The sequence below is a fragment of the Lemur catta genome, chromosome 13 (assembly GCF_020740605.2).
Source record: "Lemur catta isolate mLemCat1 chromosome 13, mLemCat1.pri, whole genome shotgun sequence".
In the NCBI taxonomy this organism is placed as follows: Eukaryota; Metazoa; Chordata; class Mammalia; order Primates; family Lemuridae; genus Lemur; species Lemur catta.
The window spans coordinates 10,236,997-10,251,266 of NC_059140.1; the positions used below are offsets into that span (position 1 = coordinate 10,236,997).

The 14,270-nt window shown below is 35.0% G+C and overlaps 1 protein-coding gene and 1 pseudogene across 1 annotated transcript in view; one reads left to right on the plus strand and one right to left on the minus strand.

Annotated features, from left to right (window-relative positions):
• Positions 1 to 304: 304 nt before the first annotated feature.
• Positions 305 to 14,270, minus strand: part of LOC123649051 (zinc finger protein 98-like) — a 31,289-nt gene continuing 17,323 nt past the window's right edge. The window contains exons 4-6 of the mRNA XM_045566982.1: positions 2,258 to 2,535; positions 1,351 to 1,933; positions 305 to 930 (exon numbers count right to left, since the gene is read on the minus strand). Of these exons, the coding sequence (XP_045422938.1) occupies positions 305 to 930; positions 1,351 to 1,933; positions 2,258 to 2,535 (1,487 nt within the window). The remainder of the gene's footprint in view (positions 931 to 1,350; positions 1,934 to 2,257; positions 2,536 to 14,270) is intronic.
• LOC123649364 lies at positions 9,870 to 12,581 on the plus strand (annotated as a pseudogene).

Consider the following 14,270-nt stretch of genomic DNA (forward strand, 5'->3'; position numbering starts at 1 on the left):
CTTCTCTAATGTACAGTAAGGGAAGTGGACCACGTAAAGGCTTTGATGCATTCTTAACATATGTATGTTTTCTCTCTGGTATGAATTTTCTTATATTTACAAATATTTAAGCACTAGTTAATGGTTTTGCCACATTGTTCACTTTCATAAGGTTTCTCTTCATTATGTGTTATATTATGTTAAGAAACATGAGCATAACTTAAAGGATTTCCCAAATTCTGCACATTTGCAGGGCTTCCCTACTGTATGAATTATCTTATGATAAGAAAACCCAGGGCAATATTTAGAGACTTTACTACATTCTTCACATTTGTAGGTTTTCTCTTATATGAACTCTCTTATGGGAACTAAGGTATGAGCATTGGGCAAAGGCTTTGCCACATTCTTCACATTTGTAGGGTTTTTCTCCAGTATGAATTCGTTTATGTATATTAAGGTGTGAGCACTGGGCAAAGGCTTTCCCACACTCTTCACATTTGTAGGGTTTTTCTCCAGTATGAATTCTCTTATGATTAGTAAGGCCTGAATACTGGATAAAGGCTTTGCCACATTCTTCACATTTGTAGGGTTTTTCTCCAGTATGAATTCGTTTATGCATATTAAGGTTTGAGTACCAGGCATAGGTTTTGCCACAGTCTTCACATTTGTAGGGTTTCTCTCCAGTATGAATTCTCTTATGTTTGCTAAGGTATGAGCACCGGGTAAAGGCTTTGCCACATTCTTCACAGTTGTAGGGTTTCTCTTCACTATGCATTCTCTTATGTCCAGTGAGGTGTGAGCACTGGGTAAAGGCTTTACCACATTCTCCACATTTGTAGGGTTTTTCTCCAGTATGAATTCTCTTATGTGTAGTAAGGTAGGAGCACTGGGTAAAGGCTTTGCCACATTCTTCACATTTGTAGGGCTTTTCTCCAGTATGAATTCTCTTATGTATATGAAGGTTCGAGTACAGAGCAAACGCTTTGCCACATCCTTCACATTTGTAGGGTTTCTCTCCAGTATGAATTCTCTTATGTTCAGTAAGGTATGAGCACTGGGCAAAGGCTTTGCCACATTCTTCACATTTGTAGGGTTTTTCTTTAGTATGAATTCTCTTATGTATACAAAGGCTTCTGTACTGGGCAAAGGCTTTGCCACATTCTTTACATTTGTAAGATTTCTCTCCAGTATGAATTCGTCTATGTATATTAAGGTTTGAGTACCAGGCATAGGTTTTGCCACAGTCTTCACATTTGTAGGGTTTCTCTCCAGTATGAATTCTCTTATGTTTGCTAAGGTATGAGTACCGGGTAAAGGCTTTACCACATTCTTCACAGTTGTAGGGTTTCTCTTCACTATGCATTCTCTTATGTTCAGTGAGGTGTGAGCACCGGGTAAAGGCTTTGCCACATTCTTCACAGTTATAGGGTTTCTCTTCAGTATGCATTCTCTTATGTGTTGTGAGGTGTGAGCACTGGGTAAAGGCTTTGCCACATTCTTCACATTTGTAGGGTTTTTCTCCAGTATGAATTCTCTTATGTGCAGTAAAGTACGAGCAATAGGTAAAAGCCTTGCCACATTCTTCACATTTGTAGGGTTTTTCTCCAGTATGAATTCTCTTATGTATATAAAGGTTCGAGTACTGGGCAAACGCTTTGCCACATCCTTCACATTTGTAGGGTTTCTCTCCAGTATGAATTCTCTTATGTTCAGTAAGGTATGAGCACCGGGTAAAGGCTTTGCCACATTCTTCACATTTGTAGGGTTTTTCTTTAGTATGAATTCTCTTATGTATATAAAGGCTTCTGTACTGGGCAAAGGCTTTACCACATTCTTCACATTTGTAAGGTTTCTCTCCAGTATGAATTCGTTTATGTATATTAAGGTTTGAGTACCAGGCATAGGTTTTGCCACAGTCTTCACATTTGTAGGGTTTCTCTTCAGTATGAATTCTCTTATGTTTATAAAGGTATGAGTACCGGGCAAAATCTTTGCCACATTCTTCACATTTGTAGAGTTTTTCTTTAGTATGAATTCTGTTATGTGCAGAAATATTTAAACTATGGTTAAAAGCTTTGCCATAATTTTCACATTTATACCATTTCTGACCAGTAAAAATTATCTTATGATTAGAACTGCTTGAGCAAGATTTAAAGATTTTGTCACATTCTTTAAAATTGTAAGGTTTCTCTCCATTATGAATTTTCTTATGTTCAGTAATCTGTGAGCATTGGTAAAATGCTTCCCCATATTTTTTACATTTAACACATTTCTCTACAATATGTCTTATCTTATGTCTATTTATATTTGAGAATTTTTTACAGACTTTCAAACACTTATTACGCTGGAAGATTTTAGCATGGGTAGTTGTTGAATGTTGGTGAAGTCCATCATTACATCCTTTCTGGTCCTTACACTCACTCACAATTTCCCAGTATTTCATTAAGTTTACATTCTCAAGGCCACACTTTTCATACCTTCTTAGTACCACATTTTCAAATGAAACATTTTTCCCTTGTTCTGGCAAATGGTCCTGGATGGAATGAGAGGGCATATCTGAAAGAAATTTCAAAAATAAAAAATTATCCCACTTATTTCTTTTTTTACAATTTGATCAATATATATTATAAATTTAATATTTAAAATTATACCAAGGACATTAGCAAAATGGCATAATACAATATAGATCCTATAATTCTGTTTTAGATACAAAAAAAGGTAACAAAACCATACTGACCAAATTGCTTTTGTGGGAATTCTAAAAACCAGGTAAGAGCTTCCAACACACCAGGAGAACACAACACCAAGAGCCATATGGATAGGGAAGAAATGTTTGTTATATTTGTCTACCATGGCCTTTCCTCCTTAATACAGCATGTTGTATATAGAAGTAAAATCCCAACTGCCAGCTTCTCCTTCAATAGAGAAAAAAATTGTAATACCTGTGGTCCATCATTCTGGGTTTGGGGGGTCCTTCCAAAGACGCCATTTTCTGTGTCTCATAACACAGAGTGCTGAAAGGAATAGTGCTATAGTTTCAAAGACAGACTAGGCATACTGAAACCAAAGGTAAAAAGTCATTACAGCAACAGAGAGCCTTCAGTACCACAAACAGAGAAGAGGTGTAGCAAATGATGACAGGTTCTTAAGATGAAATGTGGTGAAATTACATTAATTAGAAAGTAAACACACAATTACACACATTCCTCAAAAGAAAATCCTCAGAATGGGCCAGGCACAGTGGCTCACACCTGTAATCCTAGCACTCTGGGAGGCCAAGACAGGTGGATCGTTTGAGCTCAGGAGTTTAAGACCAGTTTGCGCAAAAGGAAGACCCTGTCTCTACTAAAAACAGAAACAAATTACATGGACAACTAAAAATATATACACAAAAAAATTAGCTGGGCATGGTGGTGGATGCCTGTAGTCCCAGATACTCGGGAGGCTGACAAAGAAGGATTGCTTGAGCCCAGGAGTTTGAGGTTGCTATGAGCTAGGCTGACACTATGGCACTGTAGCCTAGGAAACAGAGTGAGGCTGTGTCTCAAAAAAAAAAAAAAAAAAAAAAAAAGAAAAGAAAGAAAAGAAAAAAAGAAAATCCTCAAAATGGATTTGAGGTTCCTTAAATCTCTAGGAAAGTCAATTGGTGTCAGAGACCCCCAGGACAAAGGCACTTTATAAAGTTTGTGAAAGGTGGCTTTTTTAAATACTCAAATCTCAACTAAAGGTTACAACATACACAAAATTTCAGGGAAATATAGCCCAATTAAAGAAACAAAATAAATGACCAGTAGTCAGCCAAAAAGCAATGCAGAGGTTGAAGTTACCTGAAAATATTGAAAATAACCATCTGAATGAGGCTGAATGAGCCCAGTGGGAACAATACCAACAGCTAAATAAAATCAGGAAAATGACAATATCACAAAAAATAAAACCATAGAAAACATACATTGTGGAGCTGAAGAATACAGTAAGAAATGACTGAGATATTCTCAAATATTAAAAAGCCATAAAAAATTAAAATTTTAGCATACTTCAGCTAGGGTAAGCGCAACGTGAGCTCTAACAAGACAGATTATAAAGCTATGAAAATCACATGAAAGAAGAGAATCTTCAAAGCAGCAAAATAAAAGTGATGTGTCGTCTGTAAGCATGCTCCTATCAGATTATTGGTGAGTTTTTCAATAGAAACCTTGCATGACAGAAAGAGTTGGGTGATATAGTTAAAATGCTGAAAGGAAAACTTCAAAGAAGAAACACTACATTCAGCAAAACTGCCCTTCCAAGAGAAGAAAAATAGAGACTTCTCAAGATAACTAGGTGCTGATAAACTTTATTGCCACTAGACTTTTCCCACAAGAAATGTCAAAAGGACTCACTTTCATTAAAAAATTTAAAAATGCTAGAAAACAACACAATATCATAAGAAAATAAATAAATCTCTTGGAAAGACATACAAGCACACCTAGGTAAGATTCTGTAGTATTAAAATAAGGGTGCAGAAAACACTTTTAATCATGGTATAAAATTTGAAAGCAAAAAGAGAAAAATAATACTAAAATTCTGTTAATAGATATAGAATATAACAAGATATAATTGGTGATATCAATAACAAAATTGAGGACAGGTGTAATGAGGACAAATTTTTAAATGCAACTAAAATTAAGTTAGTATCACTTTAAAATGTTGTTTTAACTATAAGTTTCGTATAATTGCCATGGTAACCATCATGAAAATACCTATCATACAGATACACTAAAAGGATATGAAAAGAGTCAAAGAATAGAACTACAAAAATCAGTGAGATACAAAGAAAGGCAGGAAGAGTGAGCAAAATAGCTGCAAGAATCAAAGAAAACATTTAATAAAATGCCAATAGTAAGTACTTTCCTTTTAAAAAATTATGTAAACATTCATGGACTAAACTTCTCAATCGAAAGATGTAAACTGAACAGAGATAGGGATTCAGAAAAATAAAAAAAAAAAAAAACAAGATCCAACTATATACTATTTCCAAGACACTCACCTTACATCAAACAGCAAAAGTGGACTAAAAGTGGCAGGACAAACAAAAGATATTGCATGCAAATATTAATCAAATGAAAGCAGGGGAGATCACAATTAAGCACAATGTATTTTGAGGGAAAATTTGTCCTATTTTATAAACTATGCTTTAAGTCAAAACTGTCACAAAAGACACAGAAGTTTATTAAATAAGTGTTGATTCACTGAGAACTTATGATTTACTTTTATATTATCTATGTAATATATATAAAATATGAAATATATATATGCACTTTGTGTGTGTGTGTAAATTCAGGCTTGCCAAATATATAAAGCAAACATTGAGAGAATTGAAGGAAGAAATGCACAGCAATATAATAATGCTAGGATATGCCAATGACCTCACTTTCAATAATAAATAATAATGTAAGGGAATAACTGACAGCACTACCCAACAATTACACCTAATAGACATACAGAAAACACTCCACACAACAACAGAATATACAATCCTCTCAATAGCTCATAAAAAATTCCCTTGGATAGAACAACTGATAGCCACAAAACAATTCTTTACAAATTTTTAAAAATTAAAATCTTACAAACTATTATTTATAACCAAAATGGAATGAAACTAGAAATCAATAACAAAAAGAAAACCAGAACGTCTACAAATAAATGAAACTTTATTGGGACAATTTTGAGTATGGTCTTAATCAAGGGTTGGAAGTCTGACTATTGTGAAGATGTCCATACTGCACAAACTCATCTACAAATTCAAATCAATCCCTTTAAAATTATCAAGGTCACATTATGCAAACAAAGAAGAAGGAATTCAAAAATTATAAGGAAGGAAAAGTACCGTGAAGAGCCAACAACCTTCAAAAACAGAAACAATGTTGGAGGCATCACACTTTCTGATTTCAAGACATGTTACAAAGGTATAGTAATCAAAGCAGTTTGCTACTGGCATAAAGGCAGACAATGTAAACCAATGAAACAAAATCCAGGACAGACACAAAACTTTTGCATGTATGGTCAAATGAAGACTTATTTGCACATCCATATTTATTACAGCATTATTCACAAAAGCCAATAGGTGAAAACAACCCAAACATGCCTCACAAAATCAACAAATAAGTATAATTTGGGATATAAAAATAATGGAGTATTACTCAGCTTTTAAAAAGCAGGAAATCTCTCCCAGGACCCAAGAATCTCACCCAGGCCCCTCTCTTGGGACCCATTACCCTCACCCGGGAGCGATCCAATAAAGCAACTGCACTTATCTCTTTCAAAAAAAAACATAAATAAATAAAGCAGGAAATCTTGTAACATCTACTATAAGATAAATCTTGACATGCTAAATGAAATAAGCCAATCCACCTTCCAAAACAGAAACTTCATGAATCCAGTTATATAAAATATCTAAAGTAGTTACAGCTTTAGAAACAAAAGAAAAATACAATAATGTTGGTAAAGGACCAGAAAATGCAGAAGAGGTAGCTGTTTTATGTATAGTGAGTTTTAGCTTTGCAAGATAAGAACATTCTAGAGATATATGTTGCATAACAATGTCAATATACTTAACATGACTAAACGCTAATAAAATATTTAAGATTCTAAATGTTATGTGTTTTTACATGAAAAATAAATAATACCAAAAATAGATTTTTGAAGCTATTCAAAAATTATCTTCAAATCACAGAAATATTTCACACAAAGATTATATATATTCATCAATAAATATATTTTGAAATTAAGATAATTTTATGACTATTGCCCTAGGCAGGATAAAATAACCATTGACCACCAACCAAGAAAAAATATATTATTCATAAAGAAAATAGGAGTAATATTTATACGGGCAAGCAAACACAAAGAAAATTACATTGGGAATAGATACATAGCTGGTTTATCTTTGACTTTTGCCCATCATGTCTTAAAGTATACAGAGTCAAATACTGTGATACAAAATTATAATATATAGTTAAACCTAAAAACTTAGTTGACTGATGTGAGGTGGCCTACTTTAGAGCAATAATATTTCACAAAAGACATTATTGTCATTCATAAAAAGCATTGATAAGAAAATTTTAATCATTAGGCATTTCAATAATACTAGAGAAACTTCTTTCTTATTATTATGTTGGTACTCTTCTTACACAAAAGTGAAAGGCTACAGCAATCCAGCTTTCAGAAACAAAGAAAAGTCTTACATTTCTAAATACAGAAACAACATTATAAACTGTGTTGTGAAACTGATGCATAAAGTGAAAAATTAGGAATAAATTATATTATCATGCAGATAGAGGTTGATTTCAGTGGATGGAAATGCTATTTACATGCAGTAAACTGAAACACAGAAACCAATCAGTTTAGTAAATGTGGTGTGCATAGTGATTACCTAATTACGTTTTTATAAAACATAAATTCAAGCATATTATTTTAGACCTTCTAAAAGTTCTCTATTAATACATGATCAATATAAAATGATATAATTTGTCACACTAATAACAAAGTGAGGGATATAAAGAGGTATGGTTTTTCAATAAAATTAAAATTAACTTGTTATGAGACTAAACTATACTGTTATAACTTTAAGATGTACCTGTACTCTTTATTTCTTTTTCTTTTCTTTTCTTTTTTTCTTTTTTTGAGACAGAGTCTCACTCTGTTGCCCTGGCTAGAGCACCCTGGAATCATCATAGCTCACAGCAACCTCAAACTCCTGGACTTAAGCAATCCTCGTGCCTCAGCCTCCTGAGTAGCTGGGACTACAGGCATGTGCACCGTACCCGGATAATTTTTCTATATACATTTTTAGCTGTCCATATAATTCCTTTCTATTTTTAGTAGAGACGGGGTCTCGCTCTTGCTCAGGCTGGTCTTGAACACCTGACCTCAAGCAGTCTTCTCGCCTCAGCCTCCCAGAGTGCTAGAATTATAAGCGTAAGCCTCCTCAGCCGGCCTGTACTCTTTATTTCTCAAGGTGTTCAGAAAGAAATTATCTACACAAGTCATGGCCAGGTGTGGCACCTCACGCCTGTAATCCTAGCACTCTAGGAGGCTGAGGTGAGAAGACTGCTTGAGCTCAGGAGTTGAGACCAGCCTGAGCAAGAGTAAGACCCCATCTTTACCAAAAATAGAAAAATTAGCCGCGTGTTGTGTTGCAAGTTTGGAGTTGCAGCTACTAGGGAGTCTGAGGTGGGAGAATCACTTAATAACAGGAGTTTGAGGGTGCAGTGAGCTATGATGATACCACTGCATTCTATGCATCCTACCTGGAGTGACAGAGCAAGACTCTGTCTCAAAAAAAAAAAAAGTTATGGTAAAGAAAATGGGAGAGAAAAGAGGAACCAAAGCATGTAACTGCAAAATCAGCAGAACAAAAATGAAGGCTATAAGAAGAAATGAAAGATGTCTAAAATACATGAAGAGGAACTTCATTTGTTTCAGTAACTACTTTAAATATAAATGGATGAAACTCTTAAATCTAAAGAAGATAATATGGCTGCATGGATTAAGAATAATTGAGTTTCTACAATATTATGTCCACAAGAGACTTATGTTAGCTCTAAGCAGTCAAGTAGGATGAAAATAAAGGATGAAACAACAACAACAAAAAAACCATGCAAATAGTAACCACAAGTGGGAGCAGTGGCCATAAGTATATTCGACAAAATACACTTTAGGTCAAAACTGTCGTGAGAAACAAAAATTGATGTTAAAAAATGACAGCATAGCTCCACTTACCAGGAATCTGTAACAGTAATATACATAATATACATATAATACATATAATATGTATGCTATATATATATAAACATATAAACACATATACACTATATATGTTATATAATTAATATTGTATAAAACGTACATTACATGTATATACAACATCAGGGATTCCAAATATATGAAACAAATATTGGCAGAAAGGAAGCAAGAAATATACAGAACATGGTCACTGTTTACTTTAAGACTCCACTTTCAATAACAAACAGAAAATTCAGATAGAAGATCAATAATAGTAAACCTGAATATAATACACAAATTAGACCCAACAGACATGTACAGATTTCTCCAGTGGAAAAGCAGCAAAATGTACAATATTTTCAATTACACCTGGTGCCTTCCATTAGGACACATAATAAGTCTGATCAAATTTGAGATGACTGAAATCATACAATGTATCTTTTCTGACCCAAATGAAATAAAACCAGAAATAAAAAGCAGGAAAAAAAACTGACAAATCCAAAAAGATGTGGAAATTAAACACACTCTTGAACATATTCTAGTTCAGGAATCAGATGATTTGATATTATTAAGATGTCAATATTATCCACAGTGATGGACAAATTCAATATTATATCTATCAAAATCCCATTGGTACATTTTTTGCAAAAATCCTAAAATTTGTTTAGCAACTATGACTAGCCAAATGCTGTTTCAAAAGAAGAACACGGAGACAATACACATCCTGATTTCAAAACATATTAAAAAGCTACAAAAATAGGCCGGGCGCGGTGGCTCACGCCTGTAATCCTAGCTCTGGGAGGCCGAGGCGGGTGGATCGCTCGAGGTCAGGAGTTCGAGACCAGCCTGAGCAAGAGTGAGACCCCGTCTCTACTAAAAATAGAAAGAAATTATCTGGCCAACTAAAAATATATATACAAAAAAAAAATTAGCTGGGCATGGTGGCTCATGCCTGTAGTCCCAGCTACTCGGGAGGCTGAGGCAGTAGGATCGCTTGAGCCCAGGAGTTTGAGGTTGCTGTGAGCTAGGCTGACGCCACGGCACTCACTCTAGCCCGGGCAACAAAGTGAGACTCTGTCTCAAAAAAAAAAAAAAAAAAAAAAAAAAGCTACAAAAATAAAAGCAATATGGTGCTGGCACTAAGACAGGTAACTAGATCAAGGAAAAGAAAAGAGAGCCCAGAAATACATCCTTGTGTATATGATCAAATGATTTTCCACAAGCTGGCCATGACCACACAATAGGGAAAGGGGAATCTCTTCAACAAATGGTGTTGAAAACTGGATTACCTACATAAAAAATAAAGTTGGATCAATCCCTTTTGATATAAAAAAATTTAAATAGATTAAACACATAGAAGAAATATAACTAATAAAACCCTTAGAAGAATATATAGGAAAAAAGATTATGACATTAGTATTGGCACTGTTTTCTTGGATATCACATCAAATGCAAAAGCAACAAAGAAAATAAGAGAACAATGGGACTTCAGCAAATTTCAGAATTTCTATACATCAAAGGAAAGATTTAGTGGAGAGAACATGCCACATACTAAATGGGTAAAAATATTTCTAAAACATTCACATTACAGGAGTTAATATTCAGAATATATTAGTATAGACAACTGTGAAAATTCAACAATAAAAAGTTAATAACTTGATCAAAAAATGGACAAAGAATTAACTGATAGTTTTCCAAAAAAGATACACAAATGGCCAACAAACATTTGAAAGGATACTCAAAATTAATAATTTTTAGAATAATGCAAAGCAAAATCAGATTGAAATATCATCTCACACTCAGAATGGGTGATATAAAAACCTTGTCAAAGATGTATAGAAATTGGAACCCTTTTGAAATATTGGTGTTGAAAAATAAAGCAGACACTTTGAAAAATGTATAAGGTTCCTTAATAATTAAAAATTAAAATTAGCATATGATACAGAAATCCCATCTCTGGGTATCTATCCACAGTATGCAGTGCAGAATCTGGAAGTGGTATGTGTGCACCCATGTTCATTTCAGCATTATTCACAAAAGCCAAGAGGCATAAGCAACCCAGATGGCCTTCAATTGAGGAACACATTAAAAAAATATGGTATATAGACAATGCAATATTATTTAGCATCCAAAAAGAAAATCTTAGGCCAGGTTCAGTAGCTCATGCCTGTAATCGTAGCCCTTTGAGAGGCCAAGGCAGGAAAATTGTTTGAGGCCAGGAGTTCAAGGCCAGCCTGAGCAACACAGTGAGACCCCGTCTTTACAAAAAAAATAGAAAAATTAGCTAAACATAATCATGTGCACCTACTGTTCCAGATACTCATGAGGCTGAGGGAGGAAAAACCACTTGAGCTCAGGTGTTTGAAGCTGCAGTGAGCTATGATGACACACTGCACTCTACCCCAGGCATCAGAATGAAAGCCTGTCTGTCTTAAATAATCACAGAAAAAAAAAAAAAAAAGAAAAAGGAAAATCTTGGCACACTCTATGATAAAAGCAAACCTTAAAGCTATTATGTTAACTGAAATAAGCCAGTAACAATGTTAGATAGTGTATGATTATACTTAATACGATGTATCTTAAGTAGTCAAACTCATAGAAATAGAAAGTAGAAAGAAGTTTATCAAGGGCTGGAGAGAGGGTAAAATGGGCAGTTGTTACTTAATAGGTATTGAGTTTTAGTTCTGCAAGATGTAAATTTCTAGAGATCTTGTGCATAGCAATGTAAATATACTTACTACTCCTGAAATGTACATGTAAATAAACTTAAGATTGTAAACTTTATGTTTTACCAATTAATTTTTTTAAAAAGAATAACTAAAATAGTTGTCAAGCTTTTCAAAAATGGCATTGAAATCGCAAAAGTGCTTCTGTCATACCAAGATAATACAGATTCATCAACAAATATTGATACGTGGTAAATTTAAGACTATTTGCATGACTACTCAGACAAGACAAAACAACCATTGAAAATCAGCCAGGTTAGGTTTATCATGACAGTGAAGAAGCCCAGAGATGTAATACATACAGTTGTATAAACTAGGGGATTTCCCATTTCCATATTGGAACCATGGACAAATCAGAAGCTAACACAGTGCCACAAATTAGATATATCCTCTTTCTTGGACCAAGTGACAGGATTTCTACGTGAACATGGGCAACTGGATGGACTTTCTAGCAGTCTCCCCAAAAATGTGCCCATTCACAGAGTTTTATAGATGCAAGTGAAGACAGCCAGCTAGAAGCTTCCATCAGAGGCTCCTTGCAAGAGACAGATTTTGATTCAATACAGACAAAACATGGTAGTCACTCTGATGAAGAATCTGAATCTGAACTTTTTTCTGGCAGTGAGGAATTCATATCTGTTTGTGGCTCCAATGAAGAAGATAATGTAGAAAACCTTTCCAAGTCCAGAAAGTCTCCCCATAAAGATTGGGGGCACAGAAAAGAGAACAGAAAGCCATTAACTCAGCCCCCTGCCAGAAGTGAGCCTGGAACAGCCACAAACCACCAAGCATTATCAGTTGTGAATTCAGATATACTAGAGATGTCACCTGAAAAATCAGATGGAATAGAGTGGAAGGGTAGATGTAAATGCAACAAAAGCACAGCTGATGTTGTGGTATCCAGGTCAAAAAAGGGAAGACACCATTCATCCAGAGCAAGCTAAACTGCTAGCTTTGGTGAAGCATGTCCAATGTAAAGGATATCCGAATGAACATGTTGAACTTCTCACCAACTTCCCTCCAAGGGAACTATCTCATCTGGACTATGACATTATGTTACAAGAGGCAGACCATTTTCCTTAAAATACTGTCTTTGTACAGGAAAGAAATTAACACCATGGCCTGAACTCTCTCAGCTTACCGCTTTTTTCTCTTTTCCTGTGATACCATAACACTTAGTATGCATTTTGACTCATAGGACCATAGAGCCAAAGTTGGGCATACAAGTCACCTGCCTTCTTTTTTATTTCTTGTTCTCTCCTATGATCAGTCTCTTTCTACCTCTTTCTTTTCTTTTTTCTTTTCTTCTCCCAGCCCCAGCTTACTTTTTTCTTACCTAATATGGTGACCAAATAGAAGTGTAAGGATAAGATCTCTCCTAGAACTATCAACAGGAAATGTGTGTTCCAATAAGTGGTCTCTGGCACAGCACTTCTTGGGGATCCAACGTTACTCTCCAGACTCCTTTGGCACAGGAATGGCTAAATTCAGCACATGAACAGACTCCCTTTTTTTGTAAGTTCCCATTTTCAGTACGGAGAAGAAACTCCCCAACATATTTTGTTTTCTTTTGTTCTTCATGTAGGAAATATCATATAACAAAATATCTAGGCTTGGTTTATATAGAAAAAACATCACTTATCATTAGTAATCATATTTAAATTTTTTTAAAGGATTCCCATCTTCCCAGCTGTAAGAATTATTTCCATGGCATCTGTTATTGGCAGAATGAGTGTTAAATGTGGAGTGTGTAGCATGGGTAGCTTTCAGTGTCCTAGCTTGAGACAGTTCTCTTTATTATTACTCTATTACCTATATTGACCCTGCTGGTCCTACAATGAACATCTACTGAGCAAACTGTGGTGACTGGAAAAGGAAGGTGCTTGCCGTTCTGCCAGTACAACATATTAGCTCCTTTGACCCCTCCACTGTCTGAGTCCAGTGATCCTAGGAAGGCAGCTGGTCAATAATCACGCACAACTGTGGCTTGTAATTGTAACCACTCTGGTTATTGATTGTCCTATGTTCTTTAAGGCACACTAGATATGCCCCTGGGGAAAAAGAAAATGTGCAGCTGAGAGTTGCTAACCAAGTTCCTTTGGTTAGAAAAAATGATTCACTCTTTCCTCCTGGTTGGAATAGTCTCTAAAAATCCCTGCTGACTGAATGAGCATAATTCCTGAAAAATGGTGTTTTCTTTTAAAAGGTATCAAAACTGAAATCCTCTCCGATGGCAAGATCTTTAAACTCAATTCATAAGAAAACATAATTAAGGGGGGGTCATGGAGATTACCAGTAATCTTCAGATGTAAGTTTCTTTTGCCAACAAAAGCCGCATTCAAATCGTAGTTAGTGAAAGGTTTTTTTCAGTATCTTTTAGAAGAGGCCATCTTGAATCTGTAATCTAATACTATTTGCATACCAGTTTCAGTATATATATGCCCAGTTCTTAGTTTGTGTTTTAAAATAGAGTCCTCTGAAGGGGTAGTACTAATTCTGGTGAGAAAATTGGAACTGTAATTTTGTTGTAAAATCATAACATGGAATGCACCTATTTTGTCAATTGGGGCTTTAGATTGAATTTCTACTTGAGGACCATAAATTGCTACTACACAAAGACCTTTAAGTTCCCATCTACTTTAAGATTCCTCTTTTGGCAACTAGGGAATTGGGGTAGGGGAAGAGGCTACATGTTGCTCGTACACAATTACAGAATATGGTTTCTAATGGCTGGATTTTGAGGGATCCTCCCTAAAGAATTAGTTATTAATTTCTTCAAGAAGATCACAGAAAATTCTGTTT